The 23601-nt window shown below is 46.3% G+C and overlaps 1 protein-coding gene across 1 annotated transcript in view; it reads left to right on the top strand.

Moving 5' to 3' along the window:
- The first annotated feature begins 3609 nt into the window (after positions 1-3609).
- The window catches only part of LOC134413201 (cartilage intermediate layer protein 2-like), a 30001-nt gene continuing 10009 nt past the window's right edge, over positions 3610-23601 (top strand). Inside the window, exons 1-5 of the mRNA XM_063147331.1 lie at positions 3610-3695; positions 11960-12252; positions 15373-15558; positions 20112-20270; positions 23279-23593. Of these exons, the coding sequence (XP_063003401.1) occupies positions 3610-3695; positions 11960-12252; positions 15373-15558; positions 20112-20270; positions 23279-23593 (1039 nt within the window). The remainder of the gene's footprint in view (positions 3696-11959; positions 12253-15372; positions 15559-20111; positions 20271-23278; positions 23594-23601) is intronic.

Genomic DNA, 23601 nt, shown 5'->3' with positions numbered 1-23601 from the left:
GTGTCCTGGGCCTAAACAGTTGTCACTATTGTTATAAACCATTATAAAGCAGTAGTGTAGGTCCTGCCCTGGCGTCTGAAAGAATATAGTGTAGGTGCCAGGTGAACCTCCTTAGGGAGCTCATTCCACAGCCGGGGTGCCACAGCAGAGAAGGCCCTGCTCCTGGCAGCCACCTGCCTCACTTCCTTTAGACGACACTGTCTGCCTCCCGCGTGCCTCCCGCTCCTTCTTGCCTTTTTTCCATCACAAACTGGATCCCTTTTAATCGGACTTTTTTGGGGGGGGAAACGGAAAAAAACGCCCCCTGATTGGGCCATGTGGTCTTTGTTTACTTCCCCTTTCTTGTCCCGGAAGAAAGAGGAAGTATTGTGAGACAGGAGCAGGGGTGGAGAAGCGACGGTAGGGAACAGCGATTTCCCCCATCCTGATGGAGCTCTAAATGTATGGAACTCATTTCTACAAAATATGGGGCTAACCGTTGGCTTTAAAGGGGCATTTGACAGGTGCATGGAGAAGAGTAAGCCTATTATTCATCGGGACTATTCACAACTCCATTTTTCGGGGGGGGGGGAACACAAGTGAGGGCTGTTGGCTTCACGCCCTGCTCGTGGGGCTTTATAAAGGGCTGTCTGATCCCAGCCCCATTCCAACGGGAAGGAACTACCAGAATGAAGAACAGGGGCCTTGAGGTTGCACAGGAACAGGGACACCTGTGATACCTGGTCACAGTCTTCCCCTCTATTATGATATGTAGGGTATTTCTTTAAATTCGAGCCATTATTTCTAAGTTTGCAGCTACACATATTAATTAGCACGTGCAAATTTGTGCCTCTTTTTTTGATGCGGACTTTCCTGCTTTGGGGCAATGAGTCAGTGTCCACCTTACTGTGTGCTTGTGTAGGGTGACCCTATGAAAAGGAGGACAGGGCTCCCGTATCTTTAAAAGTTGCACGGAAAAGGGAATTTCAGAAGGTGTCATTTGTATACATGGAGAACCTGGTGAAACGCCCTCTTCATCAGAACAGTTAAAGCTGCAGGAGCTTTAAAGTTAAAGCTGCAGATTTAAAAGAGAGCAGGGCTCCTGCAGCTTTCACTGTTGTGATGAAGAGGGAATTTCACAAGGTTCCCCATATATACAAACGACACCTGCTGAAATTTCCTTTTCTATGCAACTGTTAAAGATACGGGAGCCCTATCCTCCTTTTCATATGGTCACCCTAATATACCTGCTCTGATCCTAACATAGGGTGACCATATGGAAAGGAGGACAGGGCTCCTGTATCTTTAACAGTTGCATAGAAAAGGGCATTTCAGCAGGTGTCATTCGTATATATGGAGAACCTGATGAAATTCCCTCTTCATCACAACAGTTAAAGGTGCAGGAGCTATACTAGAGGGACCAGATTTAAAAGAAGGCAGGGCTCCTGCAGCTTTAACTGTGGTGATGAAGAGGAAATTTCACCAGGATACAGCCTCGTGTGGCGCAGAGTGGTAAAGCAGCAGTTACTGCAGCCGAAACTCTCCCCATGGCCTGAGTTCGATCCCAGTGGAAGCTGGTTTCAGGCAGCTGGCTCGGGTCGACTCAGCCTTCCATCTTCCCGAGTACCCAGTTAGCTGGGGGAAAGGTAATAACGGCCGGGGAAGGCAACGGCAAACCACCCCGCTATAAGGCCTGCCAAGAAAACATCAGCGAAAGCTGGCATCCCTCCAAGAGTCAGTAATGACTCGGTGCTTGCATGAGAGGTTCCTTTCCTTTTTTCTTCATATATACAAATGACACCTGCTGAAATTCCCTTGTCTATATAGCTGTTAAAGATACAAGAACCCTGTCCTCCTTTCCATATGGTTACCCTAGGTTGCGTTATTGGAAAATAGCCCCCAAATGCATGCCCCCTCCTCCTCGCAAGGAGATGTGACTCCCAACGGGCTGTTCCTGGACTTTTTATATCACTCAGGTATCACTCACATATGGGTGTTCGCGGAAAGGCTTGTGAAGTGGAAAAAAGGGAGCTGGGTTTCCCCTGCACCTTTTGGCTCAACCTGGAAAGATGTTTAATATCCTTCTGCTGACATTTGCTCAGCCGAAATCCCTTAATCCCGCTGACCTTCAAGGCAGGGTGAATCGCAACGCCGCCGGCTCCCAGCACGACCTCGGCGAGTTTCCGGGCCGGCATGCTTGTCACAGCAGGAAAAAGCCGCTTGCCTTAAGCGCGGCGTTGAGTTTTCTGCCGGCTTTGCTCTGCTGCCGTGCGCTGTGGTTCTCTGCCAGCGTGCACTGCCCTTTTGCGTTTCCATAGCCAACAACGTTTTGAAAGGGGGAAAAAAAGAAAAGGAGACTCTTCTGCATTCTTGAAAGAAAATCTTGGCCTTAAAATAAATACAGAAGGAAGATTCCCCCAAACATCTGCTTGTCTAATTGACACGGCCCTCCATCTTGGGCCTCGTCTACACGGGTGCTTTGCCCCGGGGGGTAGCTTTGGAGTGGCGGCAGGTGATCTAAATGACGCCGCCGCCACTCCGAAGGGATCCAAGGGCAAAGCACCAAAGCTCTGCGCTAAAAAAAGTCGGGTATTAACCCCCGACTTTTTTAGCTTGGAGCCAGGCTCCGCAAGGCCTCTGCGGAGCCTTGTTACGAAAAAATAAAATAAAATTTAAAGAGGGGGGGTGGTGTTGGAAGGGGGCAGACAGGGAGCTCCGGGCTCCACACTGTAAATAAATAAATAAATTTTAAAGAAACGGGTTGGGGTTAGGAGAGGAACAGGGCAGCCGAGAGTCAGCCGCTGCTGCCGGGACAAGCACCAGGGAGGGGGAAGAATGGGGCAAGTGGCTCTCCTCTCTCTGAGTTTGCGCTGGCTGCCCCGTTCCTCTCCCTCCTTTTTTTAATTTCTAAACTTTAGATGCGAACCTTCGCATCTACAGATTAAAAATATTTTAATTCTGCTGCTCCCAGATTGTGGAATAGCCTGCCGGAGGAGACTTGTCAACTTAATAGTCTATTAGCATTCAAGAAAGCTATCAAGGCTGATCTCTTCCGGCAGGCTTATCCAGGGGGATTTTAGGATGTTTTTAGGGTGTTTTAACCATGTATATTATGTTCTTAATTCAGTTTTATGTGTTTTGTATTTACTGTTGCGCCCCGCCTTGATCAAAATGGAGAGGCGGGTAAGAATTATTATTATTATTATTATTATTATTATTATTATTATTATTATTATTATTATAAATGGCCGGGTGGGGGGAGAGGAACCGGGCAGCCAGAGCGAACTCAGAGGAAAGAGAGCGGGCTGCCCTGTTCCTCCCTTCCCTTTGGTTTTGCCCACGGTGGCAGCAACAGCAACTCCAAATTGGCGCTCCTTCGCATGCAGATGCCGAGAAGGAGCGCCAATTTGGGAGCCCACGGCCTCGGGGCTGTCAAGACAGGGGCCAAGTTTCAAATTGCCACTGCACCATCAAGCTCACTGGGTGCCTTCAGCCACTCGCGCTTTCTCTGCCTTGTGTACCTCACAGGGCTTCTGGAATAATATTGGGGTGAGGCCGGCTATGAATGAATATAATGGGGGCGGGTTTTAATAGAAAGGGGAAGCAGCCTGCCTTCTGAAAGGGGCAGAGATGTCTGTGGCCCTGCATTCATGGCAACAAGTTGGCACCACATTCCTCCTAAACGCCACGGCTTTGCTCCTGCGGGGTGGCATCGCGTAAGTCCCATGCCAGGACGGAGCGCAGGGTTTGTGATGGTCATCAGGGTACTCGAGGGCACCCCCGCCCGCTTCCTGGCTTCCAGCGACCAATCGCCGGTTGCCATCCGCCCGGAATGCCGTCATATAAGCCACAGGGTGAGGTCAGATAAAGAAAGCGCTGGGGTGACCTCTCTCACAACAAAAAAGTCAGGGTAAGTCCCTGACTTTTTAACAGTGCAGCTTTGCAGAAAAGCCCCAAGATGGGTGCGAATCTGCGGCTGCATCATAGAAGTGACGCAGCGCTGGTTTGTAGCCACCGCAGGGCTTTAAACACGTACAGACTCCTCAGCCAGCTGTTCTGGAGGAAACTATGAGACAACCATGTAACTTATTTATGGAACTTGTTGTTGCAAGGTGTGGGATATCTTGTGACTCGCTTTGGAGCGGTGTCTCTCGTTTATATTTAATAGGGATAAATGCCAGGTTCTACATTTAGGAAATAGAAACCAAATACACAGTTACAAGATGGGGGACACTTGGCTCAGCAATACTACAAACGAGAAGGATCTTGGAATTGTTGTAGATCGCAAGCTGAATATGAGCCAACAGTGCGATATGGCTGCAAGAAAGGCAAATGCTATTTTGGGCTGCATTAATAGCTTCCAAATCCCGTGAGGTCCTGGTTCCTCTCTATTCGGCCCTGGTTAGGCCTCATCTAGAGTATTGCGTCCAGTTCTGGGCTCCACAATTCAAGAAGGACGCAGACAAGCTGGAGCGTGTTCAGAGGAGGGCAACCAGGATGATCAGGGGTCTGGAAACAAAGCCCTATGAAGAGAGACTGAAAGAACTGGGTATGTTTAGCCTGGAGAAGAGAAGATTGAGGGGAGACATGAGAGCACTCTTCAAATACTTGAAAGGTTGTCACACAGAGGAGGGCCAGGATCTCTTCTCGATCCTCCCAGAGTGCAGGAGACGGAATAACGGGCTCAAGTTACAGGAAGCCAGATTCCAGCTGGACATCAGGAAAAACTTCCTGACTGTTAGAGCAGTGCGACAATGGAATCAGTGACCTAGGGAGGCTGTGGGCTCTCCCACACTAGAGGCCTTCAAGAGGCAGCTGGACAACCACCTGTCAGGGATGCTTTAGGGTGGATTCCTGCATTGAGCAGGGGGTTGGACTCAATGGCCTTGTAGGCCCCTTCCAACTCTGCTCTTCTATGAATTTTATGAATCTGCTTTGCGGCTCATTCCTCTTCATTCACCATTTAATTTTGCCTTCGGACAATAATACTATTTCGCATCCAGGCGTTTCCTTCTAAGGAAACAGGCTCGACGAACCAAATGGAACTCTGAGGGCGCCATCCTCTGGGTAGCGCCCTCCCTGGCAATGCCCTGCTGGGCTGCTGCTGGCGGGGCAGGAGGACCTGCGGAGATTGGAGCTGGGGCTGGAAAGGCTGTAGGGTTTTGTGGGTCCTGGCTTCTCCTTTCTCTGCCCTGCCCGTCACAGTTCTCTGCGGTCCAACCTCGTAATGCAGGCGCCGTGGTTCTTTCTGTAGTAGTGGGGAGAGGGAGTAGGAGGGGAGCAGATTCTGGATTCCCCCTTCTGAGGCTGTAGTAGCAGTGTCCACAGCCCTGAGGGGGGGCCCTCCAAACAAACCTATGGTCCTCATCCCCCCACCCACCCCGGGATGCTCTCCAAAGGTGTACATCTTCTCCTGTACAATCTGCCCCGCACACTCAGGTCCTCTGGGAAGAATTTCCTTCGGCCAGCCAAAATTAGGCTGACAGGTATTACCCAGAGGACCGTCTCTTCTGCTGCTCCCAGATTGTGGAATGGCCTGCCGGAGGAGACGCGTCAACTTAACAGTCTTTTAGCATTCAAGAAAGCTATCACGACTGATCTCTTCCAGCAGTGCAATTTTAGGATGTTTTAACAATGTATATTATGTTTTTTATCAGTATTTTATGTATTTTACACTTACTGTTGTTCCCCGCCTCAATCAAAATGGGGAGGCGGGTAAGAAATAAATTTATTATTAGAATCATAGAATCATAGTTCTGTTTCCCCGAAAGTAAGACATCCCCCGAAAATAAGACCTACTTCCAGTTTTGCCTCTCACTGTAATATAAGGCATCCCCCCGAAAATAAGACCTTTTTTTTTGTTCAACAATAAATGTGTACCGTATTCTTCTTCATGGAAAAATAAAGACATCCCCTGAAAATAAGACCTAGCGCATCTTTGGGAGCAAAAATTAATATAAGACACTCTTATTTTCGGGGAAACAGGGTAGAGTTGGAAGGGTCCTATGAGGCCATCAAGTCCAACTCCCTGCTCAATGCAGGAATCCACCCTAAAGCATTCCTGACAGGTGGCTGTTAAGCTGCCTCTTGAAGGCCTCTAGGGTGGGAAAGCCCACCACCTCCCTAGGTCACTGGTTCCATTGTCGTACTGCTCTAACAGTCCAGAAGTTTTTCCTGCTGTCCACCTGGAATCTGGCTTCCTTTAACTTGAGCCCGTTATTCCGTGTCCTGCACTCTGGGAGGATCGAGAAGAGATCCTGGCCCTCCTCTGTGTGACAACCTTTCAAGTATTTGAAGAGTGCTATCATGCTATTATTATTAGCGATGGCTACTACCTTAGATGGATTTAAATGTGTGTCCCACCACCAAGAAAGGCTAGATTGGTGGGAATGTGGGGTCCGGCCTTCTTTGTGGCAGCACCCCGCCTGTGAAACTATCTCTCAAAAGATTATAGGGTTGTCCCTTGTGTGTATTCAGTTTCAGGCAGGATTTTGAAACCTTTTTTTTAATTGGCGCTTTTTCTTTTTTCTTTTTTAGTATTTTAGATCTCTTAGTTCCACATTTCCCCCCTAAGATTTTCTTCACCACTCAATTTCCACTACTAGTGCTGTTTTAATGTTTTTATATTGTTTTAAACATTTTAAAGTTGTTTGAAAGTTTTAACTCTAAGTCACCTTGGGGGTCTTATTTGGGCCTAAAGACTAACATACATTTATAAATAAATAAATGGGAATTAGACAAATTCATGGAGGAGGAGGAAGAGAAGTCTATCGCCAGCTTCTAGCCATGATGGCTAAATAGAACCTCCAGGTTCGAAAGTAGTCTACCTCTACCTCTGAATACCAGTTGCTGGAGGACAAACAAACTTTTTGAAACAGGCTACTGGACTATTCTAAGAACACAGAGAACATTCTCTGGATATACCTCTTAATATAAGTTGCAAGGAAAGTTTTAAAAGGAATTTGGAGCCTAGGCGAAAGCTGTATTTTCCTCCCAAAAGGTCATGTGTTTCATTTTAGCGTTCAGAAGGCCTCATTTGGCTGGGATCCAGAGCCTACCGGTATTTATTTATTACATTTTTATACCACCCAGTAGCCAAAGATCACAAAAATTAAAACCACCAATTATAGTATAAAATACAGTATAAAATATAATAGCTTAAAACTACGGTATAATGCAACAGCATGAAACTGTGGTTTTTTTCCACGTCCCCTGAATGTTCAAAATGTGGGTGAGCGTTGAGAGTCACAAAATGTTCCTGAGATCATTCACATTCCCTGCTGTACAGGCAACCGTTGATTCACAGTCCAGTCTATACATCTTGTCCATCCAAACCAATGATACAATAAACGGCATAAGCATTAAGGTCCCACAAGTCTCTTCGTCAGCTTAATGCTCTTTCTGAGTTTAAGTAGGGTGACCATATGAAAAGGAGGACAGGGCTCCTATATCTTTAACGGATGTATTGAAAAGGGAATTTCAGCAGGTGTCATTTCTAGAATCATAGAATCATAGAATAGCAGAGTTGGAAGGAGCCTACAAGGCCATCGAGTCCAACCCCCCTCCATTTGTATATATGGAGAACCTGGTGAAATTTCCTCTTCATCACAACAGTTAAAGCTGCAGGAGCCCTTTCCTCTTTTAAATCTGGTCACAGTATAGCTGCAGTTTAGCTCCTGCAGCTTTAACTGTTGTGATGAAGAGGAAATTTCACCAGGTGCTGCATGCATACAAATGACACCTGCTCAAATTCCCTTTTCTATGCAACTATAGAAAGATACAGGAGCCCTGTCCTCCTTTTCATATAGTCACCCCAGTTTACAACAGCTGTAAAGACTAGTCTCTTCCGGCAGGCCTACCCAGATGAATTATAAACCTAAGAATTTTAAGATGCTGTGATTGTTATTTTAATATTGTATTGGTTTTATATGCTCTTTTAATTGATTTTATGTATTATATTTTATTTGGTGTTGTTCCCCGCCTCGATCCAGAAGGAGAGGCGGGAAATAAATAAAATTATTATTATTATTATTATTATTATTATTATTATTATTATTATTATTCTCTTTGAACTTGTTGTGGGCTGTTCCACAGATCCACAGAAGAAAGATGGCTCACACCCATCTAAGACAGAGCAGCTGTATAAACAGAAGAAAAAAGGAAAAGGCCGGACGAGTCTTGATGCAGCAGAAATAGCTGGTAGGTCATTTTCTAGAAATTTGCAGTATACTGGATGGTTTGGGGGAAAGGATAGTGCAGATTCCACACACAGTACGGCGTATTCCTTTCCCTTATTGTTCCAGAAATGTGCATTGTGCATGTCGTCCGTTCCTTAATTCCCCGTTAACTTGGGAGCGTTTATGGCTGTAGAACCTCAGTCCTGGTGGCCAAATTCAGCCCTCCAGGGTTTCTCAGAAGACCACGCCCCCTCCCCTGGCCCCTCCCCTTCCCATCCCAGCCCTGATGGTCTCATGGCTTCCTGGCTTTTTTCTCCCAATTCTAAAAGGTTGAAATGCCTCTCCGAAGAATTCATTATTAGGCTAAAATATGCTAGTATTTGGAGGTGCGGATGTTGCCATGTCAGCTTTGCCTTCAGCCCTAATGTAGGGTGACCCTATGAAAAGGAGGACAGGGCTCCTGTATCTTTAACAGTTATACTGAAAAGTGAATTTCAGCAGGTGCTATTTGTATATACGGAGAACCTGGTGAAATTTCCTCTTCATCACAACAGTTAAAGCTGCTGGTGCCCTGCCCTCTTTTAAATCTGGTCACTCTAGTATAGCTCCTGCACTGTTGTGATGACGAGGAAATTTCACCAGGTTCTCCATATATACAAATGACAGCTGCTGAAATGCCCTTTTCATATGGTCACCCTACGTATTAACGCTACCCCTGGCACGAGGCTCCCAAGAACTTCTCCAAAATGGAATTGTTCAGTGGAGGGCAACCAGGATGATCAGGGGTCTGGAAACAAAGCCCTATGAAGAGAGACTGAAAGAACTGGGCATGTTTAGCCTGGAGAAGAGAAGATTGAGGGGAGACATGATAGCACTCTTCAAATACTTAAAAGGTTGTCATGCAGAGGAGGGCCAGGATCTCTTCCTCATTCTCCGAGAGTGCAGGACATAGAATAACGGGCTCAAGTTAAAGGAAGCCAGATTCCAGCTGGACATCAGGAAAAACTTCCTGACTGTTAGAGCAGTACGACAATGGAATCAGTTACCTAGGGAGGTGGTGGGCTCTCCCACACTAGAGGCCTTCAAGAGGCAGCTGGACAACCCTCTGTCAGGGATGCTTTAGGGTGGATTCCTGCATTGAGCAGGGGGTTGGACTCGATGGCCTTGTAGGTCCCTTCCAACTCTGCTATTCTATGATTCTATGAATTTGGCCTTTGAGGATCACATGCCTTCCTACAGTTACCTCCCCTGGCAGGTAATTTTGCTGTATTCCTGCAGTGAGAACTCTAGTCACATCCCTTGCAAAAGTGACTTCCCTCAAACCTATCCCTGGATCTGATCTTGGTGTGATTAAGGATAGATGTTCTTACAATCCGGGGCATCCAGTAGCAACAACTCATACAGAGAAACTGCAAGTGACTCCTTCTGAGGACAGGGAGTTATTATTCTCAATCTTGGGTGGCCTCTTGCGATTGCCAAAACAGAGGGCACGCTCACCAAAAACAATGGCACAAATCTGCTTAAAATTTGCATGTGCAAATTTATATGGATGGTTGCAAATATGGAAATAATTGCTATCACCCTAGTGCAGACGACTGTGACCACATGACCCATGTGCCTTGTTCAGCCTGCAGTCCAGCTGTTCTTTTGGTCTTCCTTCTGATAGTTCTTTGTCTTTCTTTATTATTATTTATTTATTTACAATATTTATATACCGCTCCCCATTAAAAATTTCGGAGTGGTGTACAAGACAAAATGAAAATAAAAACAGAATAAAACACTTAAAACAGAATTTAAAAGAAGCAAATACAGTGACTCATGGGTGGACATTAAGGAAAGGCTTTCTGGAATAAAGATGTTTTCAGGAGGCACTGAAAGGAGTACAAAGTTGGCGCCTTCCTGACCTCCAGAGGCAGGGAGTTCCATAGGAGGGGAGCCACCACGCTGAAGGCTCTTCCCTTGGTGGACTCCAACTGGAGGATGGATCTATGTGGAACCACCAGGAGCAGGCCCTCGGATGACCTCAGTGACCGGGCAGGTTGGTAGGGGAGAAGGTGCTCTCTCAAGTATACTGGACTCTTACGGGCCAGGCCTTCAAATAGAGGACGGTCCTATGTAAAAGAGGGCACATGGCCACCCGACCTCAGTCTCAGATAGGTGTTAAATGCGTGATGACATGCAAATTGTATATGTATGCTTTGTTAAATTAACACATTTGGTTATTTTATTCAATTACTAGCCAACAGAGCTAATAACGGAATAAAATTACAGGTTGCAATAGCCCTTAGAGCAAAGCCTTCAGGCAAATTTACATAGCTGCTATAGAGCATCATCACACGGGGGGAAATCGTGTTTCCGTACTGTTGCTTCTCCGCTGCCGCTTTTGTCCCTCATTACTTCCTGTTTCTTCCCAGAGGGGGGAAGAGGAAGTAAACAAAGACCATGCGGCCCATTCAGGGGCTGTTTTTATCGCGCCACTTTAGCTGCACACAGTAGGAGATTGCAGCACATGCTTTTTTTAAAAAAAAGTCGGATTAAAAGGAGTCTATTTTCAAAGCAAAAACGAGAGGAAGGAGCGGGAGGTGTGCGGGAGGCAGACAACATCGTCTAAGGGATGTGTGTAGGGTGACCCTATGAAAAGGAGGACACGGCTCCTGTATCTTTTAACAGTTGCATAGAAAAGGGAATTTCAGCAGGTGTCCTTTGTATATATGGAGAACCTGGTGAAATTCCCTCTTCATCACAACCGTTAAAGCTGCAGGAGCTATACTAGAGTGACCGGATTTAAAAGAGGGCAGCTTTGAAGAGGGAATTTCACCAGGTTCCCCATATATACAAATGACACCTGCAGAAATTCCCTTTTCAATACAGCTGTTAAAGATACAGGAGCCCTGCCCTCCTTTTCATAGGGTCACCCTAGACGTGTGCACATCCATTTGTGGGCAGTAGCAAGTGTGCAATGAAACGCTCAACTGATGAACCTAAGAAAGCCACACCCTCTGGCACCCCTGGGTACAGTCCCTGCCAAGGTGCAGCCTATAGTTCCCTAAGGGAGGGTTCTGGTCACTCCAGTCCCGGGTGGGGGACTGCCCCACAGCAGGGGCAGACCTATATTTTATGGTGTTTGCATTTGTGTTGTACCCCGCCTTGATCCAGAGGGAGAGGCCGGTAACAAATAAATATAATAAATATAATATATCTCTGTCCCTCAGCCTAGGAATCTCTCCTGGCTTAAAGCTTTATGAGCTGCAATGCTGGTTAGGGAAGCCTGCCCCTAGTGACTAAATATGTCACTGCAGGTTTCAACCACATGGACACATTTAAATTAATAAAAATTAATATGCTTTAAAAACATCACTAGGTTCCCTTTAGTCTGCGTGCCAGGTTTCAGGTGCCTAGGTAACTTGGCCTTGGCGTTATTCCCAGATTGTGGAATGGCCCGCCGGGAGAGATTCGTCAACTTAACAGTCTTCCGGAATTTAAGAAAGCCATAAAGACTGATCTCTTCCGGCAGGCCTACCCAGTTGAATTTTAAGATGCCTTTTTAATAATGTGCTGCTTTAAAAAATATATTAGTTTTAAATGTTTTAATCAATTATATGTGTTTTGGGGTGTTTGCATTTGTGTGGTACCCCGCCTCGATCCAGAGGGAGAGGCAGGTAACGAATAAATAAATAAATAAATAAATAAATATAATGATGGTGCTGATGGACAGAAATACATCCCCTTTTATTATATAAATTGGTTGCTTGAAATGGCGGCCTACGTTCCTGGGCTCAAGAGTGACGGTATTGCTTTGGGAGATTTGTTAAAACTCGGGTCTCACTTGCAGGTGAATGGACCTCGTGGTTTAATGTGGACCATCCTGGAGGCGAGGGGGATTTTGAGACGCTGGAGGCCATCCGGTTCTACTACCGGGAGCGGGTCTGCGCCCAGCCCACGGCTATCCAAGCGCGGACCACTGAATGGGAACTGCCTGAAGAGGTGTCCGAAGTAGTGCGCTACAGCCCCCAGGAAGGCTTCCGTTGCCTCAACAAGGACCAGCCGGGGGGCAAAAGCTGCTCTAACTACCATGTCCGATTCCTCTGTCCCCCAGGTGAGTAGGAGAATTTGGGCTTCTATAAGGTTGCCCTCTTTGCCCCTAATAGGGTGATTAGGTAAATGTGCCAGGAACTGCATTTCCTTAGCAAGGACCATCGGCCAGCCCCTCCTCAGACTAGCCTACCTAAAGAGTGATGTTGGGTGGACAAAAGGTAAGACCGTGTGGTGAATCTGAGAGCCAATGTGGTGTAGTGGCTAAAGTGTCAGACTGGGAGTCGGGAGATCCGGGTTCTAGTCCTCACTCGGCCATGGAAACCCACTGGGTGACTTTGGGCCAGTCGCAGACTCTCAGCCCAACCTACCTCACAGGGTTGTTGTCGTGAGGATAGAAATGGAGAGGAGGAAGATTATGTATGCCGCTTTGGGTTCCTTGGAAGAAAAAAGGCAGGATATAAATGCAATAAATAAGTAATAAAAAACACTCGTTGACATTCACTTCTCTGTGCAATAGTAAGGTGGCCATCCTACCCACTTGAGTGAAAAATAATGTGTTTGTTGTTTATTTCTTTTATGTAGGGTGACCCTATGAAAAGGAGGACAGGGCTCCTGTATATTTTAGCAGTTGTATTGAAAAGGGAATTTCAGCAGGTGTCATTTGTATATATGGAGAACCTGGTGAAATTCCCTCTTCATCATGTTTGTCTAACAATCACAACAGTGGAAGCGGCAGGAGCCCTGCCCTCTTTTAAATCTGGTCACTCTAATATAGCTCCTGCAGCTTTCACTGTTGTGATGAAGAAGGTAGGGTGACCCTATGAAAAGGAGGACAGGGCTCCTGTATCTTTAACAGTTGCATAGAAAGGGGAATTTCAGCAGGTGTCATTTGTATATATGGAGAACCTGGTGAAATTCCCTCTTCATCGCAACAGTTAAAAGTGCAGGAGCTATACTAGAATGGCCAGATTTAAAAGGGGGCAGCTTTAACGGTTGCGATGAAGAGGGAATTTCACCAGGTTCCCCATATATACAAATGACACCTGCTGAAATTCCCTTTTCAATACAACTGTTAAATTATACAGGAGCCCTGTCCTCCTTTTCATATGGTCACCCTAACCCTGCCGAGTGGACATTGCCCACAGAACTTCTGTTGTTTTTGTTGATTGAGGACAAATAAAAGGAAGGACTTCTTCACCCAGCGCATAGTTAAATTATGAAACTCACTACCACAAGGTGTAGTGATGGCCACCAGTCTGGATGGCTTTAAAAGGGGGTTGGATCAATTCCTGGAGGCGAAGGCTATCCATGGCTACTAGCCCTGATGGTTGTGTGCTATCTCCAGTATTGGAGGCAGTAAGCCTGTGTGCCCCAGTTGCTGGGGAACATGGGCGGGAGGGTGCTGTTGCACCATGTCCTGCTTGTTCATCCCTGGCCGATGGCTGGTTGGCCACTGTGGGAACGGAGTGCTGGACTAGATGGACCCTCGGTCTGATCCAGCATCAGGGCGCTTCTGATGTTCTTGTGTTCCTGCATTGAGGAGGGAGTTGGACTCAATGGCCTTGTAGGCCCCTTCCAACTCTGCTATTCTGTGATTCTATGATTCTATGTAGCTGTTAAGGTCTAGACTTTATTTTTAAGCATCTTATGGGAATTGGGAACTGGGAAAATTCACGATTCCTTGACAATGTGAGGATTCTGACAAGCCAACAGGTGGTGGAGTTCGACTGGGAGGGTTGCTCACTCTCAAAACGTTGACGGGGTGGAGGGACCCTGGGGGAAGAGTCCATGGTGGTATATGAGGATTCAGAGCATCTTCAGACGGGGAATCACATTTCCCTCCCATCGCTTTGCCCCATGTTACTGTCCCACAATAGAGGTATGCAGAAACCTGCTCCAAAGCAATAAGTAAATAAATTTTAGACGTGTGTGTCTTTACGGCGCTGGGTTGGGTCATCGTCCCTTGAAAACCCGGCACTTTCCTTCCCTGGAGTGGTATTGGGTAATCCCGATTGCTGAGGAGGGACTGTGGGGTTTCTGGTTGGCCATCCAGGGACCAGAGCTTCCTCCGCCCTCTTCCTCATGGAAGGCAACCTTAAGATAATCTTCAAGGCTCCTTCTCTGTGAGCCCCTGCCAAAGGAAGTGAGGCAGGGGGCTTCCAGGAGCAGGGCCTTCTCTGCTGTGGCACCCCGGCTGTGGAAGGAGCTTCCTAGAGAGGTTCGCCTGCCACCGACCTCATACTCTTTTCGACACCAGGAGAAGACCTTTTTATTTCCCCAGTATTTTAACATTTTATCATCTTAGTGCTTCTAACTTCGTTGTTTGAAATCTGTTTTTTAAATCTGCGTTTTAATTCTTTGTATTGCTGCTCAGTTATTGTTTTTTTCTGGTTGTACTTTTATATTGTGTTTTTAACATTACGGTTTAAGTTTTGCATTTTAAATTGCAGTTACGGTTTTGATTTTTTGTGAACCGCCTACAGAGCTTCGGCTATGGGGCGGTATAGAAATGCAACAAATAAATACATTCATTATTTATTTATTTATTACATTTATATACCGCCCCATAGCTGAAGCTTTCCGGACGGTTTACAAAGGTTAAAAACGGTGAATATTAAAAACAAAATATACCAAAATTTAAAAGCATAAAAAGCATAAAACACCTCCTCCCGTATATACCTGCCTGGACCCTAAGGTCATCCTCAAGGGTCCTTCTCCACGAGCCCCTGCCAAAGGAAGTGAGGCAGGTGGCTACCAGGAGCAGGGCCTTCTCTGCTGTGGCACCCCGGCTGTGGAATGAGCTCCCTAAGGAGGTTCGCTTGGCACCTACATTATATGCTTTTAGACGCCAGGTGAAGACCTTTTTATTCTCCCAGCATTTTAACAGTCTATAAATACATTTTAACATGGTGTTTTAAATTTGTAATTTTGCATTGCTGCTGTTTTTATCAGGTTGAGCTTTTATATTGTGGTTTTATACTGTTGTTTTATACTTTGAATGTTTTTAATTTTTGTGAACCGCCCAGAGAGCTCCGGCTATTGGGCGGTATAGAAATGTAATAAATAAATAATAAATAAATAAAAACAATATCTATTTAAAACAACTATTCTGGGGTCAGTTAAAAACTCAGCATTATTTCCCCCTCTCTGCCTCCTCCACCCCCCCACCCCATTCCAATAGATCCCATGGACTGGTTGGGCTGGTCAGAGTGGTCGTCCTGGAGTGCCTGTCCACGAACAGCATGTGGCATCAGTGGCGTCCAGAGCAGGCACCGAACCTGCTTGAATCGGTCTGTGCTGGCAACAAGGAAATTCCCAAAGTGCTCAGGGAAATCAATGGAACGCCGGAGCTGCAATGCCTGCAAAGGTAACCAATTTTCCACTGTTCGATAAGCTCATAGTTGATGGTTGTGCTTACGTCCAGACGGTGGAGTAAAGAGGAAACGAAAATAGCCCATTCAGCGGCCGTTTTTATCGCGCTGCTCTTCCTGCACACAGCAGGAAATGGCGGCACATTTCATTTAAGAAAAATGATATCGGATTTAAAGGGGTCTATTTTGGGACGGAAAGAAGGCAAGAAGGAGCGGGAGGCGCGTGGGAGGCGGACGGCATCATCGAAAGGACCCACGTACGTTTGTAAGTGGGGAGGAATGAGAGTGAGCCTTGCTCACTCATGGCGGTGACCTTTTGCAAGAGTTTGGAATTGAACGGCGGCTTCTGAATCGCCAAATAAGAAGAAATGCATCATCCAAAAGAGGACAGAAGAGAGTAGTGCTTTGCATACCATTTGCATAAGTCATCGGTATAGATGAGAATTTAGAAATCATTATTAGAATTGAAACAGAAATACAGGAGATCTCACCATGGTGTGCAAGACGGTGACCAGGTGAGCTGTCTGCTCAGGAGTTCAGTCTGCTGCTCAGGTGCTGTTGATGGCCAAGATCTCTTATGGTTCATGGAATCATAGAGTCATAGAATAGTAGAGTTGGAAGGGGCCTATAAGGCCATCAAGTCCAACCCCCTGCTCAATGCAGGAATCCACCTTAAAGCATCCCTGACAGATGGTTGTCCAGCTGCCTCTTGAAGGCCTCTAGTGTGGGAAAACCCATGACCTCCCTAGTCCATTGGTTTCATTGTTGTACTGCTCGAACAGTCAGGACGTTTTTCCTGATGTCCAGCCGGGATCTAGCTTCCTGTAACTTGAGCCCATTATTCCGTGTCCTGCACTCTGGGAGGATCGAGCGGAGATCCTGGCCCTCCTCTGTGTGACAACCTTTCAAGTCCTTGAAGAGTGCCATTAGGTCTCCCCGTCCGCCTTCTCTTCTCTACGTTCAAAGATCAGGAACCTTGGCATGTTTAACTGGATGTGGACAGGAGAGCCCTTCAAACAGAGGAAGACTCTAAATAAAGGACATTCGTGATTCATAAGTTGACTATTGTGCTCTTATAAGTTTGTGAAACTTATGGAACCCGTTTGATCTAGGCAGCCAAAACTTTGGTTGGCGCTAACTTGATCCCCTTATTCCGTGTCCTGCACTCTGTGAGGATCGAGAAGAGATCCTGGCCCACCTCTGTGTGACAACCTTTCAAATCATTGAAGACTGCTATCACGTATCCCTCAACCTTCTCTTCTCCAGGCTAAACATGCCCAGTTGTTTCAGTCTCTCCTCATAGGGCTTTGTTTCCAGAAGGATTAACTGGGGTGGAATGGCAGGATAAACATGTAATTATTTTCATTTGTGAAGTTTTGGCTCCAAAAACCTACTTTAATTTCTGTGGGGAAGCTGGAAAACTGCTGACAGGTAAGATTTTTTTTGCAGGGGGGGACGCTGACTCGCTTATTATCCACCACCAAAACAAGCACACTTTATTAAAAGACAACTCCTCCTTTTCTCCAACCACAGTCCTTGCTCCACCTGTATCCGCACCCTGAGGTCTGGCCTCCATCTGGAATTTTTCTGCTTGAAACCAGGAACGTTTTTCAAGAGAGGGTCAGGAATAGTAATGGGGACGCAGCTCCCCCCACCCCCAATGGGGTCAGTACTTCACTGGGAAGGAATCTCAGCAATGGCCTTGTGGTCTCCAAAAGGCCAGAGAAGGCCTGTTATTACAGGCAAAGCTATTTTCTAATGAATGTTGCCCCCGCCAACGTGAGATTTCAGCCAAGTATGCTTTTGGGCAGGCTTTGGACATTCTTGTTGAGAAGGAGAGACACTCAATCCGTTTCTCTGATGGGGCAAAGAAGGGAATATGAACTTCTCTGCTCCGTCACCTTTGCAATTTGTTACCAAAACTGATCCAAAACAGCAGCTGGGTGCAGGTATGTTTTCCCAAGGCTCATGATGGAAATAACAGAGGCCGGAGAGGGATCCGTAACTTCCAAATGGTCTGCTGCAAGAAGGGAAAATAGGCATGTTTAGCCTGGAGAAGAGAAGATTGAGGAGAGATGTGATAGCACTCTTCAAATACTTGAAAGGTTGTCACACAGAGGAGGGCCAGGATCTCTTCTTGATCCTCCCAGAGTGCAGGACACGGAATAACGGGTTCAAGTTACAGGAAGCCAGATTCCGGCTGGACATCAGGAAAAACTTCCTGACTGTTAGAGCAGTATGGCAATGGAACCGGTGACCTAGGGAGGTCGTGGGCTCTCCCACACTAGAGGCCTTCAAGAGGCAGCTGGACAACCCTCAGTCAGGGATGCTTTAGTCCGGAAACTTCAACTAGTTCAAAATATGGCAGCCAGGTTGGTCACCGGTACACCTAGGGGTGACCACATCACACCAGTCTTAAAATCTCTTCACTGGCTGCCAATTAGTTTCTGGGCGAAGTATAAAGTGTTGGTTATCACCTTTAAAGCCCTACATGGTTTGGGTCCAGGCTACCTGCGGGATCGCCTTCTCCTGTACAATCCGCCCCGCACACTCAGGTCCTCTGAGAAGAATTTACTCCAGCCAACAAAAACAAGGCTGACAACTATTCCCAAGAAGACCTTTTCTTCTGCCGTTCCCAGTTTGTGGAATGGCTCGCCGGGAGAGATTCGTCAACTTAACAGTCTTCCAGAATTTAAGAAAGCCATAAAGACTGATTTCTTCCGACAGGCCTACCCAGCTGAATTTTAAGATGCCTTTTTTTAATGGTGTGCTGCTTTTAATGATGCACTGGTTTTAAATGTTTGAATTAGTTTTATGTATTTTATGGTGTTTTTATTTGTGTTGTTCCCCGCCTCGATCCAGAGGGAGAGGCGGGTAACAAATAAATAAATAAATAAATATGTTATTATTATTATTACTATTATTATTATTATGGTGGATTCCTGCACTGAGTGGGGGGTTGGACTTGATGGCCTTATAGACCCCGTCCAACTCTGCTATTCTATGATTCTATGAGAGTGTGCCACTAGAAATAAAATATTGACAGAAGGATTCAAGGCTTCTCAGCACGGCATTGACCTATCCGTTGTGTCTCAGTACGGCCCATCTGTACGGCCTATTTGTTTATTCTTCAGGGCTCAGTCCTAAGCTTTTTTAAAAGAAAAAAGCTCCTCAATCCTCCTGCCTTACGTGATAGTCGGGGTCTACTACCAACCACCCAATCAAGGAGACAACAAGGATGAAACTTTTGAGAAACAACTTGCCAGTGTTTCAAGGAAGTGTGATGTCGTAGTGATGGGGGACTTCAATTACTCTGTTTTCTGTTGGGAGACAAATTCTGCCAAAAGTGCCCCTTCCAAGAAATTCCTGACATGAGTGGGTGATAACTTTCTCCAAAAAATTAAAAATGGGCTGCAGTTGGAAAAATATGAATAAGAACAGAGCCCAAAGAGCACCCAAATGCATACACAGAATACAGTTAAACACTTAGCAAAAGAACATGAGATCATAGAATCAGAATAGTAGAGTTGGAAGGGGCCTACAAGGCCATCGAGTCCAACCCCCTGCTCAATGCAGGAATTAACCCTAAAGCATCCCCGACAGATGGTTGTCCAGCTTCCTCTTGAATGCCTCTAGTGTGGGAGAGCCCACAACCTCCCTAGGTAACTGATTCCATTGTCGTACTGCTCTAACAGTCAGGAAGTTTTTCCTGATGTTCAGCTGGAATCTGGCTTCCTTTAACTTGAGCCCGTTATTCCGTGTCCTGCACTCTGGGAGGATCGAGAAGAGATCCTGGCCCTCCTCTGTGTGACCACCTTTTAAGTATTTGAAGAGTGCTCTCATGTCTGTGTACGCTCCTACACATATAAATTATTATACCCAATACGAATTGAAGTTGCAAAAGTATTTAAAGCAGAAAGTATTTTAAGCAACCAGTTATATTAACACTCAAAGTTATATATCATATACAAAACAAATTGCATTTACACATAACAGAATTCCTATACATTAAATGGAATAAACTCCTCGTTGGGTTCATGTGTTTTTGATATACAAAAGAGGTAACGTTCTTGTTATGACAGGAATCCGGTAAATTAATCCCGTTTCATCTTGTACGATTTCTTCAGATAAACAATCTTATTCTTCAGATAAGTAATCTTATCAGTGCCGCGTGCTGTCATGCCATGCGGGAGTAGCCTCAAGCTAGTAGTTCCCAAAACTATTTTTTATTTCGTTTAGAGACACTCGCCACAGAGAATGTTGCCTTAATCACCGGCTTAGAATTCCATGAGCCTCGAGCAGCGAAAATAATGTTGAACAACCACCTGTCAGGGATGCTTTAGGGTGGATTCCTGCATTGAGCAGGGGGTTGGACTGGATGGCCTTAGAGGCCCCTTCCAACGCTACTATTCTATGGTTCTATGATTCTTCTTCTGAGTAAATGTGAATAGGATTGTGCTGAGCTTCCCAAGTCCAAGAATGTTTTTTTAATACCTTGTTTGGTGGAGACGCATGGCAAGATTGATTCCTAATGGCTTCTGCCCCTCAGACCCCAAGTGGAGCACCTGGGGGCCGTGGAGTCACTGCTCCAAAACGTGTGGTGGTGACGGAAACCGAGTGCGACGCCGAAGCTGCACAAAATCCAAGCTGCTGCGCTGTGTTGGGCGCCCCGTGGAGACGCAGAAATGCCCCCAGCTACCCTGCCCAGGTATCAAGCATCCCGGGGTGTCTGCGCATTGATTCCTTGTACACAGTTCATGCTAGGGTGACCACCGGATTTGTCCTGGTTTTTGTTCTTTCCATGGTGTCAGGGGGGATTTTCTATCATTTTCAATAATGTCCTGGAATGACACACCTTTCTCTTTAAGGCTGCCATTAGCATGGCAGGAGGGAATGACATGCTTTCTTGAGGCACATCATTCCCCCACCCCGAGCTCCAATTGAGGTCTTAAAGGGAAAAGTGGGTCATTCGTGGACATTATAGAAAAGGCCCCAACTGGAGTGGATGGTGGTGGTGCAGAATGAAATCCTTTCCCCTCCTCCACTCCAATCGGGTTCTTAAAGTACGGGGGACTAACGTACTTTCTGCAGGACTCAGAAAGCTGCTTCCCCCCCACACACACTAGGTGTCCTCTTTTTTGGTTTCCCAAATATGGTCACCCTAGTTCATGCGCATCGGTTCAAATACTGCCTTCCTCACTCTCCTTACCTCCGTCTGTCCCTCTCTTCCCCAAGACATTTTGCTGCCCGAGGCAAAGGCCTAAATGGCCCGTTCCTGTTGAGTTATGGCATAAAGCTGATTAGTTATGGCACAGACTGGGACTCTGGCACATAACCTTTTTGTATTAAGTCTCTGTCTGGGCCTCCAGAGACTATGGCCACAGCTAAACCTAAGGTTTAACCTGGGATCATCCAGGGTTCGCCCCTGCCTGACCACTGGATTCCCTGTGTGTCACCTAGATGAACAGGTTTGACCCCTGGATGATCCAGGGATAAACCTTAGGTCTAGCTATGGCCTAGCAGAGGATGCAGCGGTTCTCAGCCAAGAGACAGCAAAGACATGAATTAAGGCAAAGATTCTTGTAGGTTAAAACAAACCTTTTTTACTGGCAAATACATATAATTTAGTTATGGCAGTACAGATACAAATACTTACAAACGGTCAGTCAATACAGCACACATCAAGTGATAATGGGGAACAAGCAGCAGACAGATAGAGAACATGCAAAACACATTTACTTTTATAGACAATTGTTTTATAGACAATGATGCAACTCCTTGCAACCCTTAATTGAAGACAAGCACTTAGACAATTATTCAATTATCACACTCAATGTCCAGGTGTAGAGTTGACCTTGAAGTTTCTGCTGAGTCCTCTGTTCTTCCAGATCCTCAGCAATTAACAAAGCAATGGAAAACGTAAGCAAGATCCATTCCAGGATCCAACAGTTCCATGAACAAAAGCCATCCAGACTTGGCAGTTGGATCTTACTTGAATATTGGTGAAGGCACAGCATCCTCCCCTGCACCTGAGGGCAGCAAGCTAGTTTAGGGAATCCGGGGCATTCTGCAGGCCCACACAGGTCTGTTCTTCAACACTCACCACTGCTTCCCATCGCCAGCCTGGCCTCTGACGCCTGAAAGAGCACCCTCATTCTATGTCCTTCCTTCTGTCCAATTAACTAAAAGCAGCGCCCAGCTGGCTGTTTTTTATAAATTTATTTATTGCATTTATATCCCGCCTTTTTTCCTCCAAGGAACCCAAGGCGGCGTACATAATCCTCCTCCTTCTCCCCTTCATGTTATCCTAACAACAACCCTGTGAGGTAGGTTGGGCAGAGAGTCTGCGGCTGGCCCGAAATCACCCGGTGGGTTTCCATGGCCGAGTGGGGGACTAGAACCCGGATCTCCCGTCTCTCAGTCTGACACTTTAGCCACTATGTCACTCTGGCTCTCAGTTCTGGAATTAATTTGGGGAACTCTCCTAGATCAGACAGATATGAGGAGTGAATTGGATTTGCAGAGGAGAAATTCCAGTCATCTGCATTATTTTGCATGATCCACTGCTTTGGATAAGGCTGGATTATCTGGGAAGTTTATTACTATGCAGGAATGGGATAAGAAAACCAGCACCTCCCCTTATGGTTCTGGGACCCTGCCCCATGGGGACTCCCGTGCCCCCCCACCTGGGATGGCAGGACACTGTGGTCCACCCTTCCTGAATCTCGATGACTCTGTTCAGAAGACACACTTAGGCCTTAGCTAGACCTAAGGTTTATCCCAGGATCGTTCCGGGGTTGTACCTGCCTGCTCCCGGGTTATCCTGTGTGTCATTTACATGAACAGGGATGACCCCGGGAGGATCCCGGGATAAACCTTAAGTCTAGCTAAGGCCTAAGCAACAGTGGTTAAGCATTTTGAGTTAAACATTCTGGCTTAGCATGTCATGTGAACCAAGAATTAGCATGTTGTGTGAACTATTCTTAACCATGGTGGCTACATAACCATGGTTTAAACATGTTCACTAACCAGGGTGGATAAAAATCAATGTGTTTTTAAAAAATAATAATTAAAAAAATCAGATTTTTTAAAATTTAAATCGGATTTTTTTTTATTTAAATCAGGTTTTTTTAAAAAATAAAATGCTTTTGGAGGAAAAATCTATCTAAAGATAGTTTTCTATTTAAGATGCATTATAGTCCAAAGGTTATTCATCATGAAATAAGGATTCGTTTTTAATTATGTAGCATGAGGCAGAGGCGGAAGCCAAGCTCTCCGACCTGGGTTGCTCTTACCCAGGCAGCAGGCGGCCGGCGGGGAGGCGGCGGCGGCAAGGACGCGCCCGGATTCCCCAGCCGCCTCCTCCTCCGTCTCTTCTGGCTCTAGTACACACTATCGTTTTGGGGTCGTACTTGGGGCGCATGCATGCGCCTTCAGTACGACGTGTGGAAGGTGCATTTGCAAATCTGTGTACACCGAATCAACCCCCTTTACCTCTTAAGTGCGAAGTTTTGAAAAATTCAACGAATAGAGTGCACTTTGGGGAAAGGGAAGTCACAGGATTAAATCGAGTCTTTCTGAGTCGTGATTTAAATCGTGATTTCAATCAAGTTGATTTAAATCAAATCCACCCTGTCCCTAACAGTTTGCTGCAAAAGGGTTAAGGGCCTAACAATGGCTTAGCGTGTTGTCTGAACAGGCCCAATGTGTTCCTAGCTTGCCAGCTCAGCTGTGACGTGGGTCTCCCCAACGAAGACTGCAGCAGCTGCACCTGCTCCAACCACACACTCTTTGGGACCGTGCGGAGTACGGAAGGGAGGGCTCTCACCAATGCCCGGATATCTCTCGCGGAGCGGCCGCTGGCCCTGCTGGCCCGAAGCAACCCGCGGGGGCAATTCACGGTCCGTGGCCTCTGCATCAGAAGCGGCACCAACATAAGTGCATCACTCGAGCGCTTTGCCCAAGGGAGCGCCTCCATTGTCACCAACGACTCGCGGGCATCCCTGGTGGACATCGTGCTCCACAGACTTGGTAAGAGC

Source organism: Elgaria multicarinata, chromosome 23 (assembly GCF_023053635.1).
Source record: "Elgaria multicarinata webbii isolate HBS135686 ecotype San Diego chromosome 23, rElgMul1.1.pri, whole genome shotgun sequence".
Taxonomy (NCBI): domain Eukaryota; kingdom Metazoa; phylum Chordata; class Lepidosauria; order Squamata; family Anguidae; genus Elgaria; species Elgaria multicarinata.
This window is presented reverse-complemented; position numbering and strand designations above follow the sequence as displayed.